Source organism: Pseudonaja textilis, chromosome 13 (genome assembly GCF_049901715.1).
Source record: "Pseudonaja textilis isolate UNSWEBS1 chromosome 13, rPseTex1.2, whole genome shotgun sequence".
Lineage (NCBI taxonomy): Eukaryota > Metazoa > Chordata > Lepidosauria > Squamata > Elapidae > Pseudonaja > Pseudonaja textilis.
In genome coordinates, this window is record NC_142002.1 from 12,215,796 (window position 1) to 12,236,017 (window position 20,222).

The 20,222-nt window shown below is 43.3% G+C and overlaps 2 protein-coding genes across 2 annotated transcripts in view; one reads left to right on the top strand and one right to left on the bottom strand.

Moving 5' to 3' along the window:
- The first annotated feature begins 82 nt into the window (after positions 1–82).
- Positions 83–14,429, top strand: LOC113442322 (lamin-B3-like). Its single transcript, XM_026709835.2, has 11 exons — positions 83–522; positions 3,066–3,222; positions 5,374–5,499; positions 7,682–7,852; positions 8,429–8,533; positions 9,222–9,463; positions 10,578–10,827; positions 12,249–12,356; positions 12,535–12,651; positions 12,931–13,029; positions 13,742–14,429. Exons 1-11 carry the CDS (start codon positions 155–157, stop codon positions 13,772–13,774), a joined length of 1,776 nt encoding a protein of 591 aa, XP_026565620.1. The 5' UTR covers positions 83–154; the 3' UTR covers positions 13,775–14,429.
- A 3,708-nt stretch (positions 14,430–18,137) lies between these two features.
- SH3GL3 (SH3 domain containing GRB2 like 3, endophilin A3) overlaps positions 18,138–20,222 on the bottom strand; it is a 30,061-nt gene continuing 27,976 nt past the window's right edge. The window contains exons 8-9 of the mRNA XM_026709694.2: positions 19,738–19,865; positions 18,138–18,889 (exon numbers count right to left, since the gene is read on the bottom strand). Coding sequence (XP_026565479.1) covers positions 18,684–18,889; positions 19,738–19,865 — 334 coding nt within the window. The 3' untranslated portion in view covers positions 18,138–18,683. The remainder of the gene's footprint in view (positions 18,890–19,737; positions 19,866–20,222) is intronic.

The following is a 20,222-nucleotide window of genomic DNA, read 5'->3' on the forward strand; positions in this document are numbered from 1 at the left end:
GCAGGTGCCCTTCGCCTGCTCTCCAGCTCCGAACCCAGCGGAGCATCGTCTTCCCGGCACGCTGTCCCCTTAAAAGGGACCGGCCGTTGCCCCGCGCAGGGCGTGTTTGCGCAAGTCCTTCTGGCCGGCCGGTTGGCTCCCTTCTTCGGCCCTGATGGCCGCGGCGAGCGTTTCCACGCCGGAGTCGGACAGCGGGCTGGCCTCGGACCTCTTGTGGAGCCCCTTGGCCAGCCCGAACCTCCGGAGATCCCTGCGGGAGAAGGAGGAGCTGCGCCAGCTCAACGACCGCCTGGCCGCCTACATCCAACGCGTGCGGGCCTTGGAGGCGGCCAAAGCGGCGTTGCATCTCCGCCTGGGCCGGTACGAGGAGGACAGCAGCCGCGACCTGGGCTCCCTGCGGAGCAGCTACGAGAGGGAGCTGGCCAAGGCTCGCCAGGCGTTGGAGCACCGGGCCTTGCAAGAGGCGGCCTTGCAGGCAGCGGCGGACTCGTTGCGCGAAGAGCACCGGCAGCTTCTGGCCAGGTCAGTCCGGCGCCGGAGAGCCGCTTTCCAACGGGCCCGCCACGGGCTGGGTTCCCACGGCCCCGGGGGAGAAGTGAAAGGCGGATGGTTGAGGCCGGTTGCTTCACTCCTCGGGCCGGCCCTGTTGTGCCAAAACAGGTTTTCCTTTACAAGCCACAAATCCCGTTTCGGCAAGGCCGGCAGTGACACCCACAAAAGGAACTGAGGTGGGAGTGGAAGGAAGGGGAAGCGCAGTTCACGCAACGCGCTAAAACCCTTTGCTTGCTTTTTCACCCGTTAGGCTACTTGGATAAATTGGATGAGAGCCAGTTTGGTGGCTAAGGTGTCGGCCTAGAAACTAGGCGGCAATGAGTTCCAGGAACAGGGTTGGAGAAAAATCGACGTGGGTGCTAGGAATAAGGCACAACTTGGTGACACATGAGCTGTCAATAAGCATAAAAGCTGGCTTGGGTGCTTTTGGGCCAGTCCTCCGTCCTCTCAGTCCATCCCACCTCATAGGGTTATTGTGGGATTTCTCTTTCTCTCTCTCTCCCTCTATATCTATCTATCTATCTATCTATCTATCTATCTATCTATCTATCTATCTATCTATCTATCTATCTATCTACCTACCTACCTACCTACCTACCTATCTATCTACCTACCTACCTACCTACCTATCTATCTATCTGAAATACCACTCATGCATCATCACGAAATCTCCTGAACCATAAAGCCTACAAACTTGAAATTTGGCACATATGTTCTTCTTGGCTTCTAGGTGCTCACTAAGAAAGGATTTTTCAAAATGACCATCAGAGCATTAGTATTTTGTATATTAACATGCCCTGATGCTAAGGAGTTCTACTCCCCCTCCCCACCTGAAAAGAAATCTCTTCCAACACAAGCAGAGGAGAGAGAGGAGTTTCGGTTTCAGTTTTATTTTTATTTTCACAGCAGCAAACAGCTTTTGTACAGAACAGTTGAGCTAAGCCATGCCCAGGCTCCTTGCTGTCTCTTCCTTGCTCACACAGCAGTTTCCAAATAGCCCTCAACTCTCTCCCACACTGACAGGACACTAGCCAGATGAATATCGATGGATGTTGGTAGGCAGAGACAGAATTCTCCCCCTTATTTTCCTGCCCCAAAACTAAGCCCCATCACATAATTTCATAGTGAAGTTATCCAGTGCCTTGGATCTCAGTATTAAAACTGTTAAAAGGCTTGTCATATTTGTAAACACAAAGGCTTCTGTTTGTGAGCAATCCTGGGTAAACTTATTCAAAGCCAATCCCTCTGGGCAACAGCACCCTGGGTTGAATTTCTTTCCATATGCTTTGAATTGTTGTGGACTGACATCAAAAACTCAGCCTTTCTTTCTGAATTGGGCATTTCATGATCTGTCCATTAGTTGTTTAATCTGGAAAACGCAACCATAACTTCTTATTTGGCAATTTTGGATATACAAAATAACCTCTCTCCATACTGGAGAATTGTGGACCGATAAATATTGATAAATGTTTATAAATAGTAATGTTGTTTAAAACAGATATAACTTCATTGTGAGTTGGAAAATATTCACAGCAAAGGAACTCTTTTTTAAGGACAATGCTGAAAATAAAAGATTTTTCCTGAAAAGTTGGGGAATTCTGTCCTAAGCGCCATAGAATCTTACCTGTCTGTTTCCTAAAGTAGGCAATCTAGACTCTAGAGAGATCCCTGTATTATAGGCAAAATACAATAAAATAGCTTTAACTCTACATATGTGGATCCAGTTGTTTGCACCTGACATTACTGCAATGTATGATATGTTAATCGTTATCAATAAAATTCAAATAGTACTGCAGATGTGCCTCTACTGATCGCATAACTAACAGAAAGCATATTCTGGCTAGTTGAAGAAGGATAGTGGCCCCTGAGGGCCAAAATTCTTCAGAAGTTTTCTTTTCCTGTTGTCCTTTAAAGATTCTCTACTGAGGAGGCAGTTGCCATGGACACAAATGCTGATTTAGCATTTGCCCTATGCACTAGCAGCCTAGCATCTCTGTCTGTCTGAGAGTGAACGTGGTGGCATAGTGGCTGTCCAGATCATGTATAATCCTGGTTAATTTAACCTTGTTTACTGGAACTGGTTTTCTATGTATAGTACAATCACAGGATGCAGTGAGGTTGTTTAACAGCGTGCTCACATGGCTCAGACAGCGTTACTGACATTTCTTTTATGGATTTGTGAAATACCATTTGATAAAATTGGGTCTTTCTGCTTTGATTACCTTCAGGGAGTTTACATTCAGAAGTTTAGAGGCTAGACTGGTATTTCACATTACACTAAGCTGTGGTTTGTGGAATCAGTACAGAGGCCCGAGCCACACCATCTCCTAAGCGTAACTCATGGGCTGGATTCGTGCAATGAGCAAAATAACCAATGTGCAAACTTTACAGGTTAGTGTGCTAGACAAGCATGTGATCAGCTAGCCTTCCCAAACCAAGCTTTTAGCTGTTTTAAAGAATACACCACCTTAATACACCAAGCCATCTTCTGATGCACCTCGCTTTGTTTGCAGGAACACTAAAAAAGAACATGAATTAAGTTCGGCAGTTGCTCGAGCGAGAGATCTGGATGCTCGTCTAAACTCCAGAGAGGCTGAACTGGCAACCGCTTTACACACGCAACAGAATCTGGAGAAAGAGCTTCAAGAATCCAAGGACCAAACCATCTCTGTAAGGGGTTGATCAGAGAGATCTCAACCGTCTTGTTAAAATTGTGGGGTCTTTATTATCTATCCTGCATATTTATTTTGCTCTTGGGTTTATTTTGCTATGCTGGATTTGGGTGATGGGGAAGGATTCTGGATCTCTGAATGGGGGAAATCTGGATTCCCACAGTACAAATAAGTTCTTGACTTACAATCACAACAGAGCCCCAAAGTTCCATTGTTAAGGCTCGGTTGTTAAGTGAGTTTCGCCCCAGTTTACCACCATTGTTCGTTGCCACCGTTGTTCAATGAGTCAGTGCAGTTGTTAAGTTAGTACCAGGGTTGTGACCCATTGTCTTTGCTCATCAGGTCACAAAAGGGGATCAAACGACCCCGGGACATTGCAACCATCATTAATATGAGTCAGTTGCCAAGCGGGTGAATGTTGATCATGTGACTATGAGGAGGCTACAATGGTTGTCTTAGTAAGACCACACCTAGAGTAGCGCATCCAGTTTGGGTCACCAGACTATAAAAAAGATGCTGAGGCTCTAGAAAAAGTACAGCGAAGAGCAACCAGGATGATTAGGGGACTGGAGGCTAAAACATACAATGAAAGATTGCAGGAACTGGGCTTGGCTAGTCTAGTGAAGAGAAGGACCAGGGGAGACATGATAGAGGTCTTCCAATATTTGAGGTGCTGCCACGGGGAGGAGGGGGTCAAGCTATTCTCCAAGGCACCTGAAGGCCAGACAAAGAATAATGGGTGGAAACTGAACAAGGAGAGATTCAACCTAGAAATCAAGAGAAACTTTCTGACAGTGAGAACAATCAACCCATGGAACAGAAGTTGCCCTATCTTTGAACCATCACCAAACTAACCATAAGTCAAGGACTACCTGTATCCGGGTTTGATTTCCTTGTGAATGAGGTCGACAGAGGCGTAGAGTTTTCTATAATAATTGGGGAGGGGTATTAACAATCATACCATTTGACCTTGAATGGACTTTCAACCTAAAAAGACACTCAGCCATCAGTCAAATCCCCTCCCATCAACAGAGCTCCAGAATTGTGCCTCTCTTGGATGACGCTAAAAGATCTCATTCAAAAATTAATCTTTATTTGCTTTCCTAAATGCTCACCCAGAAATGCCTTAGAACAAGTGTACTCCTATATCTTAGGGGGAATATGACAGCTCTCTAATCCATGCTGGTTTAGAAATCTCCGCTGATGCCAACATCTTCATTAAGTTGCTTGTACTCCATGGCTTATTAACTGGCAGCTCTAGCTGGGTTAGTGAAATAATGTTCTGATACACAAAGTTGGCTTAGAACCACGCAGTAGGCGAAGCCAAAATAAACTACATTACATATTTTAGGGTGTGAACCTAATCGGTCTTACATGCTGAAAAACATAGGAACACATGTTTGTTTTATCTACAATTAGTAAGAATAACAAAAGCTTGCATGCTGTTTTACAGCCTAAAATGATCTGCTGGAATAGGCTGACTTGAAATAGTTTGCCTTTAGGCTACAGAAGGAGGTGAATCTTGAAAGATGGATGATTCACTTCAGACAAAATCTTAGCTGAAAATCCTAACTCCTAAAATCCTAACCTTTAGGATAGAATTATTTATTTATTGGCCACGTGTGATTGCACACACAAGGAATTTGTCTTGGTACATGTGCTCTCAGTGTACATAAAAGAAAAGATACATTCATCAAGAGTCAAGAATCCTAAGGTACAACACTTAATAATAGTCATAGGATACAATAAGCAATCGAATCATACTAGGAAACAGTCAATAAAAATCATAAGGATACAAGTGACAAGTTACAGTCATACAGTCACAAGTGGGAGGGGATGGGTGATAAAGAGTGATGAGAAGATCAATAGTAATAGTAGTGCAGACTTTGTAAATAGTTGGACAGTGTTGAGGGAATTATTTGTTTAGCAGAGTTCAGGGAAAAACTGTTCTTGTGTCTAGTTGTTCTGGTGTGCCATGCTGTATAGGGTTGTTTTGAGGGAAGGAGTTGAAACAGTTTATGTCTGGGATGTGAGGGGTCTGTAGATATTTTCACAGCCCTCTTTTTGACTCGTACAGTATACAGGTCCTATAGCTTGTGCAAATGCTTCCTTGAGCACAACAAATGTTGTTGGGTGTTTTTTTTTCTAGCTTAAGGAGCTGCTGAAAAGTTCCAGAAATGAACTTCAGAATGAGAAGTTGAAAAGAGCAGAGTTGGAAAATCAAGTGAAATCTTTCCAAGAACAAGTGGCATTTCTGAAGAGCTTCCATGAAAACGTATGTATTGTCAGTCCAAAATGCCGATTTGGTCCATTCCCTTAGAGCTTCAAACTTGTACAAATAATTCGAAGGGGCGCCATCTCCCTTCTGTTCTTCCTAATTGAAATGGAAAATAACTTTGCTGATATATTTTTTTTCCTGGCCATCAGGACAAAAGCTAACAAGGTTACAAGCAAAAGTACTGTCTACGGAGATTCTCAATCATGGTTGTCCCAAAGGTGCTTTCCAAAGGGCAGCTGGACTTTCTTGAGTTTTTTCCCCCAGAAAAATGTTTCACTTCTCATCCAAGGAGCTTAACAGAATAACACAGATGAAAGGGACCTTGGAGGTCATCCAGTCCAACCCCTTGCTCAGACAGGAAACCGTATACTATTCCAGACAAGCGATTGTCCAAATTCTTCTTTAAAACTTCTAGTGATGGAGCATCCACAACTTCCACTAATTAATTGTTCTAACTGTCAGAAAATTTATCCTTAGTTGCTTCTCTCCTTGATTAGTTTCTACCCATTGCTTCTTGTCCTGCCTTCAGGGTCTTTGGAGAATGGCTTGATTCCCCCTTCTTTGTGGCAGCCCCTGAGATACTGGAACACTGCTATCATGCCATCCCTTTTTCTTCTTCAGTTCCTTTTAAAAAAAAATACTTTTGAATTGGGTTATAAGAATAGAATTCTTTATTGGCCAAGTGTGGTTGGACACACACAAGGAATTTGTCTTGGGGCAAATACTCTCAGTGTACATAAAAGAAAAGATAGATTCGTCAAGAGTCGAGAATCAGAAGGTACAAAACACTTAATGATAGTCATAGTGTACAATAAGCAATCAAATCATACTAGGAAACAGTCAATATAAATCATAAGGATACAAGCAACAAAGTTACAATCATACAGTCATAAGTCGGAGGGGATGGGTGATAAGGAGTGATGAGAAGGTTAACAGTAATGTTAATAATATAATATAATCATATGATAATAAAAATAAGGTACAAAAAATACAAAGGTAAATAGGAAAACAGTGGGAAGGAAGAAGCGGGCAGAGAAGTAAGAAAGGATAAGGAAAAAAGAAAAACTTTAACTTCCAATTCTCTCTGTTACCGTAAAATAAGGCATTGACATCAAAATCACTTTGTGTTTTTTCATAATAATATGAACAAGCCATTTCTATAAAGATTTATCAATTGAATTGGTAAAACCCAAAATCAAAGTTTCATTCTTCTCCACTTCAAGCACAAAGTTCAGAAGTGGCCTCTATGTGGAAACAAAAGTGCTTATATTCTTGTCTTTAACCAAAATAATTTTGGCAGGAGCTGCTTCAGTCCTGAAGAAGTTTGGTTCGGAACTGAGGAAGCTTCTTCGATGAGAAGCGAAATGTTTTCAAGAGGGAAAAACCAAGAAAGTCTGTTTTATTTGGTGATCGCCTGCTAGATTGGCCAATCACAATAAGAAGATGACCACTTTTCCTGCTGACAATCAGCCTTCAGATCATGAGAAAAATTCTAGGTCTGAATGCTAGAAATTAGTGTTTGTGTTGTGGCCTGCCGGTGGCCAGTGGAGCTGGCAGCAGATTCAGACAGTGAGGAGGTTGGGGAGGAACCTGGGCCAGTCCTGGAGGCTGAGAAAGGCTCAGGTGAGGGCTCTGCATCAGAGGCAGAGATGGGGCCAGGGCAGCCTGGCAGTTGTCAGCTGCCTTCGGAGTTGGACAGCAATGAGGTGGGGGAGTGGCTGGAGCCGGTTCCCAGCCTGCGCATGCACAGAGCTGCCAAAAGAAAAAAACAATTATGAACTAAGGGTCGATGTGGGAGTAAAGCCACAGGTGGACGGCTCATTTAGTGACCGTCCAAAGTTACAACAGCACTGAAAAAAGTGACTGATTACTGTTTTTCATGGATGACCTTTGTAGCATCCCCATGGACATGTGATCAGAATTCAGATGCTTGGCAACTGATTCATATTTACGACCATGGCTAGGTCCTAAATTTTACAAAAGATGAGGAGAACATCTTCGTAGATTTGAAAATTCTACTTGTGTTATTTTGGATGAAGTGGCATTCGGAATATCCAAACTCAGCCCACAATTTATTTGATGGCGGCGGTGGGGATCCAGATTTGTCCGTTGAATTAAAGCCTTTGCTTAGGGATTAAGTGAAGAAAATTCTTCCTTTGCAACTTGTTTCTCCTCTCAGGAACTCAAGAACAAGAAGCAACTTTACGAGAGCAGGATTCAAGGGATTGTATCTGGCCGTCGACAGGAATATGAAGCTAAACTAATGAATTCTCTGCAGGAGCTGAGAAAAGAGCATGAACAACAAATCAAGGAATACAAAGATCAGGTGGAACAAAATTTCCAAGCCAAAGTGAGTTAAATAGGAAGAGGCTTCATTAATTAAAGGAAAGGGAAAATGTTGTGTTGTCTACTCAAAGCCATGTATATCCATGGACCACTCTTTTTTTCGAGGATTAAAATAAACAGTTGTAAAATCCATAATCAGGGATTGATAGCCCTACAACTCAAAGCAACCCTAATCAGAACAATCCACTGGTGAAGAATGCTGGAATATCAGCAACTTCTAAAAGGCCATAAGTTCTTCATTATTAAAGGAGTCAGAAGCTAGTTAGTTGGTTGAGTCTAGAAATTAAATCCATAGTTTAGCCGTGGAACATTGAAGGGAATGATTTGGGGCTGGATTGGAAGATGATGTATGTGGAATCAAAGGTCTACAGTTTGGGAAGAAGGGGAATTCAAAATATCCCTTGGGATAATTTTTGGATGCACTTTGGATGAAAATATGAAAAGAAGCAATACATTTACTTACAAATATATGGAACTTTATAAAAGCACACACACTCTGAAAGTCCAAAATCGTTTTATTCCTGTTTGTAGATAGGAATGCGCTACAGCAAAATATTATTAACCAAAATTATTTTTGCAGGTAGAAAATGCGCTCCTTTATGCTGAAAAGAAGCATGATTTAGCTACTTCTGTTCAAGAGGAACTGAAAAAAACGAACCTGAAGGTTGATAATCTCGTATCACAGGTAAACCGAAAAACCAGGCAAAACTAGGTATATGCAAGAGTGAGCAGATACCTCCTGGGTCGTCTTCTATTAGGAAGAGTATTTTATTAGTTCATCAAAATGTAAAATGCAGAAGTGCAAATAAAAATAAAAACAAGGGGGAAATAAGGGAGGAAAGGGGGAAGAGAAAAATGTAGAGGGTAAGAGGAGAAAGAAAAAGAAAAGTATTAACTTCTGACTCCTTTTGATGCAGTAGAGTAAGGTAGTAGCATACCACCTCAACTTTTTTACTTTTATATAGTAAAAATAGAAATAGCAACAGCACTTGACCTTATATACTGCCACATAGTGCTGTACAGCCCTCTCTAAGTGGTTTACTAAGTCAGCACCCAACAATCTGGACCCTCATTTTACCAACCTCAGAAGGATGGAAGGCTGAGTCAACCCTGAACCAGTCAGAATCGAACTCTTAGCAGTGGGCAGAGTTAGTATGCAATACTGCATTCTAACCACTGCGCCACCACGGCTAGCATAAGAATATATACTAGCTATTTCTATAACAACAAACCTATGGTATCTAATGAGCAAAACCCAAAAATAAAAGTTTCAACACTGATTTGGGGCCCCTTCAGTCTTTTAAAAAGAGATATCTGCTCTTAGAACCTTAGCTCTGTCGCTCAACCTTAAAAACATTTCTGTAAAATCCAAGAATACCGAATTGCAAGCCAGGATCAAAGAGCTGGAAACTAAGATAAAGGAACTACATCGAGTGATTGATACTGAACGCGACTCCTCGAAAAGACGACTAGCTGAAAAAAACAGGGAGATGGCAGAGATGCAGCAACAGATGCAATCGCAGCTGGACGAATATGAGCATCTGTTGGATGTGAAGCTGGCCCTGGACCTTGAGATCAATGCCTACAAGATGCTGCTGGAAGGAGAAGAAAAACGGTAAGCTTGGAAATCTCCTCTCGGTAAGTACACTGTTGACTTACAACAGCTCGTTTAGCAATAGCAGTTAGATTTATATACTGCTTTACAGTACTTTACAGCCCTATCTAAGCAGTTAACAGAGTCAGCATTTTGCCCCAACAATCTGGCTCCTCATTTTACCCATCTTAAAAGGATGGAAGGCTGAGTCAACTTTGAGCCTGGTGAGACTTGAACTGCCAAATTGCAGGCAGCCGGCAGCGAGCAGAAGTAGCCTGCAGTATTGCATTCTAACCACTGCGCCAACATGTGTCTTGAAATCTAAATCTGGATCTCCAATCCGAATGCAACTTTTTAACCCCCATGCCACACTGTCTCCCATGCTTCATGACCAACATGCTTCCTAATTATTAAATTAGCTCTTAATCTGGTTTGCATGAGGCATTAACTCTGATAAGACTGAATCCACACAAGATGCAAAACCAGAATAACTCTAGCAATAGCACTTAAGACTTATATATTGCTTTATAGCCCACTCTAAGTGGTTTAGAGAGCCAGCCCCCAATAATCTGGGTCCTCATTTTACCCACCTGGGATGGATGGAAGGCTGAATCAACCTTGAGCCTGGTGGGATTTGAACTGCCAAATGGCAGGCAGCCGGCGGGCAGCAGAAGTTGCCTGCAGTACTGCGTTCTAACCACTGCGCCACCCCGACTCTCAAGTGACCTTCAAAGTTTTAACGACACAGGGAAAAGTCACTTATGACCATTTTTCACTATTATAACCATTGCACCATACCCATAGTCATGTGACCAAAATTCAGGTCCTTGACAACTATTTGCGACTCCTATTTATGACGGCTGCAGTGTTGCAACCTTCCGACAAGCAAAGTCAATGAGGAAATCAGATTCACTTAACCAGCATGTTACTGACTTAAGAACTGCAGAGATCCACTTAACAATTGTGTCAGGCAAGGTTGTAAAATGGAACCAAGTCTTACTTTACAAATGTTTCACTTAGCAGCATAGATTTTGGGGCTCGATTGTGGTCATAACTCAAGGACTACCTGTATCTTCTTAATCTAGGTTGTGGCTTTTAAAAGTAACATATTTTTTTTTTTGCTTTACTTTGGTAGTTTGAAACTCTCCCAATTCTCCTCTGAAAGTGGGAAAGCAGAGAGGAAAAGCGATAGGAGTTGGACCACCGTAAGTCACGGCCACCGCCTCTTCCTGCAAGGAAGGAAACGCAAACGTGCATCGGCCAAGAAACAGGCGCACAGCCTGAGCTTCAAAGTGGTCCAGCGAGCATCTTCTTCAGGAAGCATCTCCATAGAAGACATTGACATGGAAGGAAAATTCATCAAAATTAAAAACAATTCCGATCAGGTAAAAACCATTCGTCTCTGGAGTTTTCAAACATCTGGGTGTTTGCATCTGGAAAAAGGTAACTTTGGGAACACAGGTAGCCCTCAAGTTACAACCATTCATTCAGTGACTGTTCAAAATTGCTGTTCTGACACAGTTCCCCAAACACGACAAACCCTCTGATGTGAACTCAAAAGATTCCTTTATTAGGAATGCTGGCAGCTCCGGCAAAAACTTTCTCTCGCAGGCTAACAAGTCTGTCCACCAGGGAGACGAATAGTTGTCTGCCACACCTATTCATCTCCGCCCCCTACCTTTTATCCCCAGAGCTAGAGTGGGGCTTTGCTATTAGCGGTGACTCTTATTTCCCAAGGATCAGCTCATAGATTTCCACTGCTCTCCTCTCCTCTGCCTTCTGCGCATCCATGCATCAGGCACTGAACCCAGCTATTCCTACTCTTCCTCATCAGCTCCAGACCTGGGAGCTGTTGACTTTCCACCTGAGGGCTAACAGAAGGCTCAGGTTCGGTCTCTGTCTCTCTTTTTCTGACAGCTCCATTCCCTCTTCCCCCTCGGAGCTCCCAAGTTGCCCTGATGCTGTCATGGACTCCCACGCTGCCTCCTCACCTGATTTGGCTACTGGAAGGGTCGGCAGCTGACAGGCCACAACAATTACAGCGGCCCTATAAAAAGGGATTTAAAACCAGCCCTCGCACTCAGGGCTATCGCAGAAACTCCATGGTCATGTGATCAAAATTTGGGCACTTGCCAACTGGCGTGTATTTACAAAGGTTGCAGCATCCAAGGATCACATGATCATCATTTGCAACCTTCCCAGCTGGCTTCTGACAAGCAACATCAACGGGACAGGACAGATTCACTTAACAATCATGGGATTCATTGCAGTGATGGCAGAAAAGGCTCTAAATAAATGTATAACCCATTTAACAACCAACTTGCTGAGCAGTGAAAATTCTGCTCTTAGTTCTGGTTGTAAGTCAAGGGCTTCTTAAAGATTCTTTGTTTGGAAAGAAAAGAATAGCTTGACTTGTTTCTTTCATAAATCCTATGGTTTTCAAGTGGCTGACATTTCTCTGCGGACCACCAAAATTTTCTCACAGATCACCAGTGGTCCCCAGCCCACTGTTTGGCGACCACTGATCTAGTCCAACCCCTGCTTAGGCAGGAAACCCTACATCACTTCAGACAAATGGTCATCCAATCTCTTCTTATCCTACGTGCTAGGATTTTTTGGCAAAAGAAGTTTTATTTATTTATTTATTTTTATTTGTCAATTGCTTACAGGATAATAGGTATAAGTAAAAACATAGTTAGGAATACATGGATACATATAAGAAAAATAAAAAATATATATAAAAGTTAAAAGTTTTTCCACCAGGGCTTTAGGTTAATTGTTTCTTAGATGCTACTTTGGTTTGCAGGATCAGCTACTAGGTGGATGGATGGTTAGGAAGCAGCACCAAAATGAATCAGACACTATGTACAAGTTTCCTGCTCAATTCATTCTTCAGGCTGGTCACGTAGTAACTGTGAGTGTCTATTTTTAATAGTTCTCTTACTTTTTTGTGGGGGGGATGGAAAACTTTAAATGGTTTTATTTTGCTTCTCGTTGTTCAGCCTGCTTGAAAAGCTATCCACATTCCCTTTCACATCAGTCACAAACCATTTAAAATCAGATTTAACTTCTGTACCATTATTTCTTTTCAGATCTGGGGGAAAAGTGTGGGTTTAAACCCAAGTCCTAGCACCCTAGTTTGGGAATCCCAAAAGTCACGTAGACTTGGAGAGAACATCGGTATTGTTCTCCTCGACGGTGATGGGAATGTAAGTACCAAACTGACTTTACCTGATTATTATTCAGAAAGCCAGTTTAGTTTGATGGTTTAGGGCACCAGCCTAGAATCCAGGAGACTATGAGTTCTAGTTTCCAATTTAGATATTTGGGTCAGTCACTCACTCTCAGCCTAAGAAGGACACAAAACAGTTGCAAGGAAAACTCTGGGTTTATCCAGGCAGTTGCCGGGAGTGAGGACTTAACTGGAAGGCACAAAAAAAAATTTTTTTTTAAACTTAACACCTCTGTCACGTGTCTTCTACTTTCAGGAGACTGCAGAAGGAATGATCATGTATCTGGAAAGAGGAGAAGGTGATGGAGAAATGGAAGATGCTGCAGAAGAAACAAAGCTAGGGATTCATAGCCAGGTATGCTTAACTGACCATCTGAATGTTGAGAATGAGGACTAGATCATTGGATTCTTATTTGGTGGATGGGGATGCATTTCACTTCAAATGCCAATTGGGGAGAACAGTGGTCGGATTCAAAAAAATTTTTTACTACCGGTTCTGTGGCATGGCTTTGTAGGTGTGGCAGGGGAAGGATACTGCAAAATCCCCTTTCCCTCCCCACCCCACTAACCTGCTTTCCAGCTCCGTTCTCCTGTGCAGGGCAACCAAAGAAGGCCCAGCCAAACAGCTGGGACTCCAATGAGAGGCAGAGAATAGATGGAGGCAGGGCCAGTCAGAGGTGGGATTTGCCGGTTTTCCAAACGACTCAAAATTTCTGCAACCGGTTCTCCAGAACTGGTCAGAACCTGCTGAATACCCACCTCTGACCCAGAGTCACCTTATCCGAGCGGCCTACCAATTTAATAAATGAATAATGTAGTAATGTTCCTCTCATCTCGACATATTCGGGATTAAAAAAAGAAATGAAAGCAGCCGGTGGGGGGTGTTCTTAAAAATCTTGCAAACTTACAAAAGGAAACAAGAACTTATTTCCCGCCCCAGTATTGCTCAGCCAGGTTGTAAACTTATGGTTTATGGGCACTACTTGTGTACTGAAATGATTGTGGAAATCCATACAACCCTCCAAGCCAGAGATCATCAGTTCTAAGCTGTCCATTCCTTCCCGCAGCACAATGAAACCCGCAGCTGCCCCATCATGTAACCAGGTGTTGGTTCCTTACTGGATAAGCTTGAAACAGGATGTGCCCAGAATTGAAAATGGCGTCAGAGATTGTTTGGCTCCGCCCAGGGAGTGGATGCTGTACCTTTCCTCCATTCTTCTCAACTTCCAAGGACAAGGTGGCTTGTGACTCCTAATGGCCAACCCGTGAAAGACTTATATGCAAGGATTAAGGCAGATGGGTACCATCTTGATTATGATCATCTCGGAGTTGCCTCTGTGAGTCTTAAGATACCTTCCATTTTTCTGGCCTACTATGAACAAGCAAGCAGCTCATCTTGCTAAATTAGAAGGATAGTAAATGCCCTGTGTTATTTAATCAAGTGCCTGGTTATTTTGCACAAAGTGTGGCCTTTTGCAAACCTCCTCATTCCTCTATAAACCAGGGGTCTTCCTCCTGTATGTATCCAAACAAAAGCCTGACTTTTGTACCGAGGTTGCAATTCTAGTTTTCTTCGATAGCTGGGCAGGTGTTCCAACGAATAGGCCACATTAAGGAATTCCTTTTGCTCCAATTATATATGGTAGCCGTACACTACCCGCTTCCTCTCTTTTTTAACAGAAATGGCCGTGACAGAGCATATTGGAGGTTTGTCTAGAAGTTGCCTAACGCCAGGGCTGATTTTGCAATAGGAAATCTTTCCTTACGCTGTCTTCTTTCAGAATGGACCTGAAGGACCATGCAGGGAGGAAGTTAAAAGTGCCCGTCAAATTCAGCATTTCTTTTCAGTCTCTACCAGCAACAATTTGTGGCTAAAGAATGGTTTTGTTCCTAGCAGCCTCAGGGTAGGATAAGGTTCTTGAACATAGTGTCTTTTTCTGGAAGGGTTTCTTTCAGTTGGATTTTCTTCAACGGAGACTTTTAGAAATGGTTAAATTATTAATGCCAGCGGTTTCTGATATTTTACCAGGCCTGAACAGTTTGGTGTGGTACGTGCTGTTTAGGTGCTTCTACTTGCTTGTCGGCCTTATTAAAGGCACAGATCTGGTAAACATTTGCTTCCGATTAAAGATATCTCCTTTCAGCCAACGGCTCTTTACGGCGTTTAAAACAAAATGTATATTTGGCAGGCTTAAGTCATATTTTGTCCGTATGTTATTTCAAGAGGAAGAAACGTTCTCCAAACTGAGCCCCCTGTCTTGATGCATTTTTTACTCTATTCTATTTTAAATTGTACCTCATGTCCCCATTTATGGGAGATTGCTTAATAAAATTTGGGCCAATATCGTCAATTTAACCATAATAACTTGGTAACAACTGGTAGCTTACACAGCTTATGAGGGGAAGAAAGGGTGTGGGGGACACAATAGTTAGATGAAATTCCCATGAAACCTGAAATAGCTCCTTTCTATAATAATTAGGAAGGTTGGTCGCTTTGCTTATAGGTTTTAGAAAAATTCAGTTTGCTGCTGTGAGACATACGGGAATAAAGTCATTGGGTTGTTGAATACTGTTTAGTCTTCAAGAACTTTGCTTCATCTAATGCTATAAGGTAATGGTTCCCAAAGTGGGCAGTACTGCCCCTGGGCTGGGATGCCTTAGGGGGGCGCTAAGAGGCAAGGGTGCTGGCCCTGCAGGTTCACCCATTGACTAGCACCGCTCCAGAGCCGGCGCCTCCAATGCGGATGCGGTGGCACGTTACATGCTGCCATGGCCGCGTTCGACACGCTGCCGCCCCTGCTGCCTCTTAGCACCCCTCTGCTGGCCCCCTTGGGGACGCTAAGAGGCGGCAGGGGGGTGTTTGAGGTGCCAGCCCTGCAGGTTCACCCACTGACTGTAGTAACGCTCCAGAGCCGGCGCCTCCAATGCGGAAGCAGTGGCACGTTATGTGCCACCACGGCCGTGTTCGGCCTGCCACCTCTTAGCGGCCCTAAGGGGCCTGGCAGAGGGGCGCTAAGAGGTGGCAGGGAGGCATTCAAGGTGCCAGCTGGCCCTGCAGGTTGACCCATTGAGGTGCCGGCTCCGGAATTGATGTTTCCCGACATGCCTGCGGGGGCAGCACCTCGAACACAGTAGCAGTGGCATGACTTTGCTCTACTTTTCCAACGCTGCCCTGCTGCCTGCCCTGGGCTTCCTCAACCCTGCTCTGTACTGGCTCCAGGAAGCAGGGAACAGCACCGCCCTCCACGTCGTGAGTGCCCCAGGAGCGAGGGGCAGTTTGGGAGGCTGATCCCTGGTGGGAGGGGCAGCCTGTGAACTTGCTGTCAGGCACGGCAACTACAAAGAGGAGCAGGCTTGGTTGAGCAGGATCCTGGATATTGGGCATGTGGTCAAAGCCTTCCTACCTATTTACCAATCTGTCCGTCCATCCATCCATCCATCCATCCATCCAAAAGGTCTGTCTTTCTGTCTGTCTATCTACCTACCTATCCATCCATCCATCCATCCATCCATCCATCCATCCATCTTCCTACCTACCTACCAATATATCTACCAATCTACCTACCTACCTATCTACCTATCTGTCATCTATCTATCCATCCATCCATCCATCCAAAAGGTCTGTCTGTCTTCCTGCCTGCCTGCTTGCCTGCCTGCTTCCCTGCCTGCCTGCCTACCTGTCTGTCTATCTATCCTTCCATCCATCCATGTTCGAGGCGCCAGCTCCACAGGCACATCAGGAAAGTAGAGCAAAGCCACAGAGGGAGGGAGAGGGGGAGAGAGAGAGAGAGAGAGAGAGACCTGATGCATCAGATTGAAATGAGGCCTAGTTTAGACTGAGGCCCTTTTCCACATTGAAACCTCTTTGGCTTCTATTAAAGGTTTTGTGGACAAAGCATGGTCAAGACTATCAGGAAGCTCTCACATTTTGTTGAGGCTTTAAACAGGATCCATTGGACCAGACCTCCACCCTAAAATATTACTTTTCCCCCAGTGAATTATAGTGCCAATTCTGAAGAAGGCAAAACCAAAATGTACTGGTAAATTATGAGAACACACACACACACACACACACACACACACACCCTTCTAACCCTACTGGAGCAGGTGATTGGACTAGAATAGATATCTCATTATCTTTCTCCTCCCTCCCTCCTTCTTTATTTCTTTTTCTTTCTGTCCCTTCCTTCCATCCCCATTTCTTTGTCCCTTGTTCTTTCTTTCCCTTTTCTCTTTCTTTTCTTCCTTCTCTCTCTCTCTCTCTCTCCTCTCTCTTTCCCTCTCTGAGGCTCACCCCATTGACTTGGTGCACTGCTCCACTTGGACTTGCTTGTGCAGGTCCCTCCGGTGCAGCGGGCTCAATGGGGTGGACCTGCAGGGCTGGCACCTAGAACGTGGCAGTGCCGGCACGTTTGAAAAGTAGAGCAAAGCCAGAGGTCAGTAATTTTTGCTGCAAAGAATAACAAAAGCTTCTGGGCTGTGCACAAGAAGGGACACATGTCAATGCAATTCAGCAACATAAAATAAAGAAATACAAATAAAACAAATCAACAAGAATCAGCAAAGCACCTCTGATTAGATTCTATTCACTACTAGAATCTAATCAGTGATGCTTTGCCAGTTCTAGTCCAATGACCTGCTCCTGCAGGGTTGGAAGGGAGTGTGTGTGTATGTGTGTGCAATGGCTGTCAAAACTCCAAAAACAGGTCAAGTAGCTCTGGGGAGGCCAGTCATAAATTAGAACACTTGCTAAACAACCGGCCGTTAAGTGAGGACCACTTGTATTTGGTTTGCCAGTCACGAAATCACACCCACCCAGTCACATGCCCACCAAACCACACCTATACCCAGTCATGTGACCACAAAGCCACACCCAGCCAGTCACGTGACCAGCAAGCCATGCTTGTCCAGTCACGTGACCAGCAAGCCACACCCTCAAATTAGGCCACGCCTACAGAAATTGAATCCCACCCCTGGATGGGGGGGGTACCGAGGATGAGTTTGTAGGGGCGGTGGACTGAAAAAGTTTGGGAACCACTGCTATAGGGAGTAAGTTGTGATCCTTCAAAAATGTATATTTTACTGTACATTTTGAGAGAGAATTTAGTTTTATCCTTAGCTATATGTTATATAGTTGATTTTAGCAAGATTTGATCTCAGCTGAATGTTCCTCTGTAAGCAATGCTGGTTAGCTTGAGCAAGAAGTTGGATTTTTGAGCCCTAAATGAAAAGATGGAAAAACAGATCAGAGTGATATGGGGGGGAAAAGTTTTAAAGAATCTTTTGTACTGTAGGAGGGAAGCCAGAAGTACCAACTAAGCTGATAACAGTCAATTTTTTTCTTATCCTTGGCCATTTTTCAGAAACCTAGTTCACAAGCACAAAAGCTCAAGTGCCAAAATTTAGCTCTGGGTACGGCAGATGGTATGAAGCCAGTAGCCAAAAGAATGACATACCTTGTAAGATGAAGAGGAAATATATTTCCCACAAGAGTGTTTTTATTAAAACTGGTCAGTGAAGAGTTAAAAGCATTGGAGGATAACGTTGACTTAATACAGGAATATCAAGGAAGCAATAATTTTTCTCTAGTCAAAAAATACACGGTAAGTATCAGCTTTTTACAGTTAAGTTCAATGTAACAGTAGTGGGTCAAGGATAACCAACTCAGAGTAGCTGTCAAATTTGTACCCACAAAATAAAATTCATCCCTCGATGAATGGCTTCCCGTTGCGATAATCGGCGTCAATAGCTTGGCTTTCGGGAAAAGCCTCCGCGAGATTTTCAAGGCACAAAAAGCACAAGGCTGGCTACTGTTCTTTGCTTATAACCAAAGGGGCTTCATAATTTGAAAAACAAATGGTATGGATACAAAATAAATATATTTCTTAAAAAACACATACAAAAGTCAGTTAAGTTGGTCAGAAGAAGCACAGACTTTCGGAGCGCAGGTGAAAACACGGCTTTGGGCACAAAGAATGTTTTGGTTGCATCAGCGGGAAAAGGAGATGCTCACTGCGGCAGGGCAACAATGACTTCAACGTAGCTGATGGGGAAGAATCCGGATTCCCCATTTAACATGCCTTCATACCAGTTCTCGTCAATCTGATTGGTCAACATGATGATGTCGCCTTCCTTAAAGCCAAGCTCCCCTTCATTTTCAGGCTCAAAGTCATACAAGGCTTGGCAGCAAGGTTGGTCCATGTGCAACGAAGAACCTGGCCAGAATGAGCAATGGAGACATTCAGGTTGCTTTCCGACAAAATTTTGTCTCAAAGTCAATTTGCAACAAAGTGCAAGATTATAAATAGTAGACTGCACACTGAAAGATTATAAAGAGTAGACTGCACATGCAACGGAGTGCAAGATTATAAAGAGTAGACTGCACAAAGTTAATGCAGGTAGTCCTTGACTTAACAACAAAACACTTACCAACTCTTTGAAGTTAACAGACTCAAAATTACAACCCATTCTTGAAGTTACAACTGCTGCACCCCCTTCAATTGCACTTGGCAATTGCCTTGCATTTAAAATGGATTGCAGCATCCAGTAGCCACGTGGTTATGTTTTGAGATTATTCTTTTTGCCATTTTCTGGCAAAAAATACTTATTGGATAAGCTGGATTTGGATTTGTATCAATGTGATTTGCTTTATGACCATAGTGGCTCACTTAATCATCATTGTAAAAATGGTTGTAAAATCTAGTTTGGTCATATAGTGACTTGACATGGTCAAAATTCTGGCTCAAATGTAGTTGAAAGTCCAGGATTACCTATAGTTAAGCACTAGTGCCTACTACATCTTTGAATGATTTGCTTTCTTTCTGACCAACCTTTCTCTTGCACATATTTACACTTCTCTAGATATTTGTCTTGGCTTAATTATTTCATCACCCCTTCCCCAAAAATGGGGCTCTCTTTGAAGATAATTGCTTGCTGAATTTATTCTTGAAGGGTGAGAAATGAAAGGTCTTCAAGGAAAATCAATGTCCAGTGGCCTTATTGAAACTTTGGGACAACCATGACCCAGAAGATCAAGAATCTCCTAGATCCCATGGTTACATACCTGATGATTTAATTGATGGACTGAAGGAAATTCCATTGTGTGGTTGACCATTGCTTATTTCCAGATGCGTCCGTGTGATTGGCTTGGGCTTAAATTCACGTTTAGGGCGACTTGAAGCTACATTTATCCTGAAAGCAGGATGGAGATGGAGAGATCAAGCTTTTCAAACAGTCAGAAATGCCTGCTGTAAGTGTTTGAAAATTATCCCACATGGGAATTATTCTGCTTCCATCACTGCCACCCCAAAAATCCTTGTAAACCCATGAGTTCTCATATATATATATATATATATATATATATATATATATATATATATATATATATATAAAAATATATATATATACACACACACACACACACACACACACACACACACACACATACCTACCATGAATCAATGTGATGTAAGAGAACAGCGTGCACACACACACACACGCACACACATATCGCATTGATTCATGGTTTGTTAAACCGCAGTCCATGGA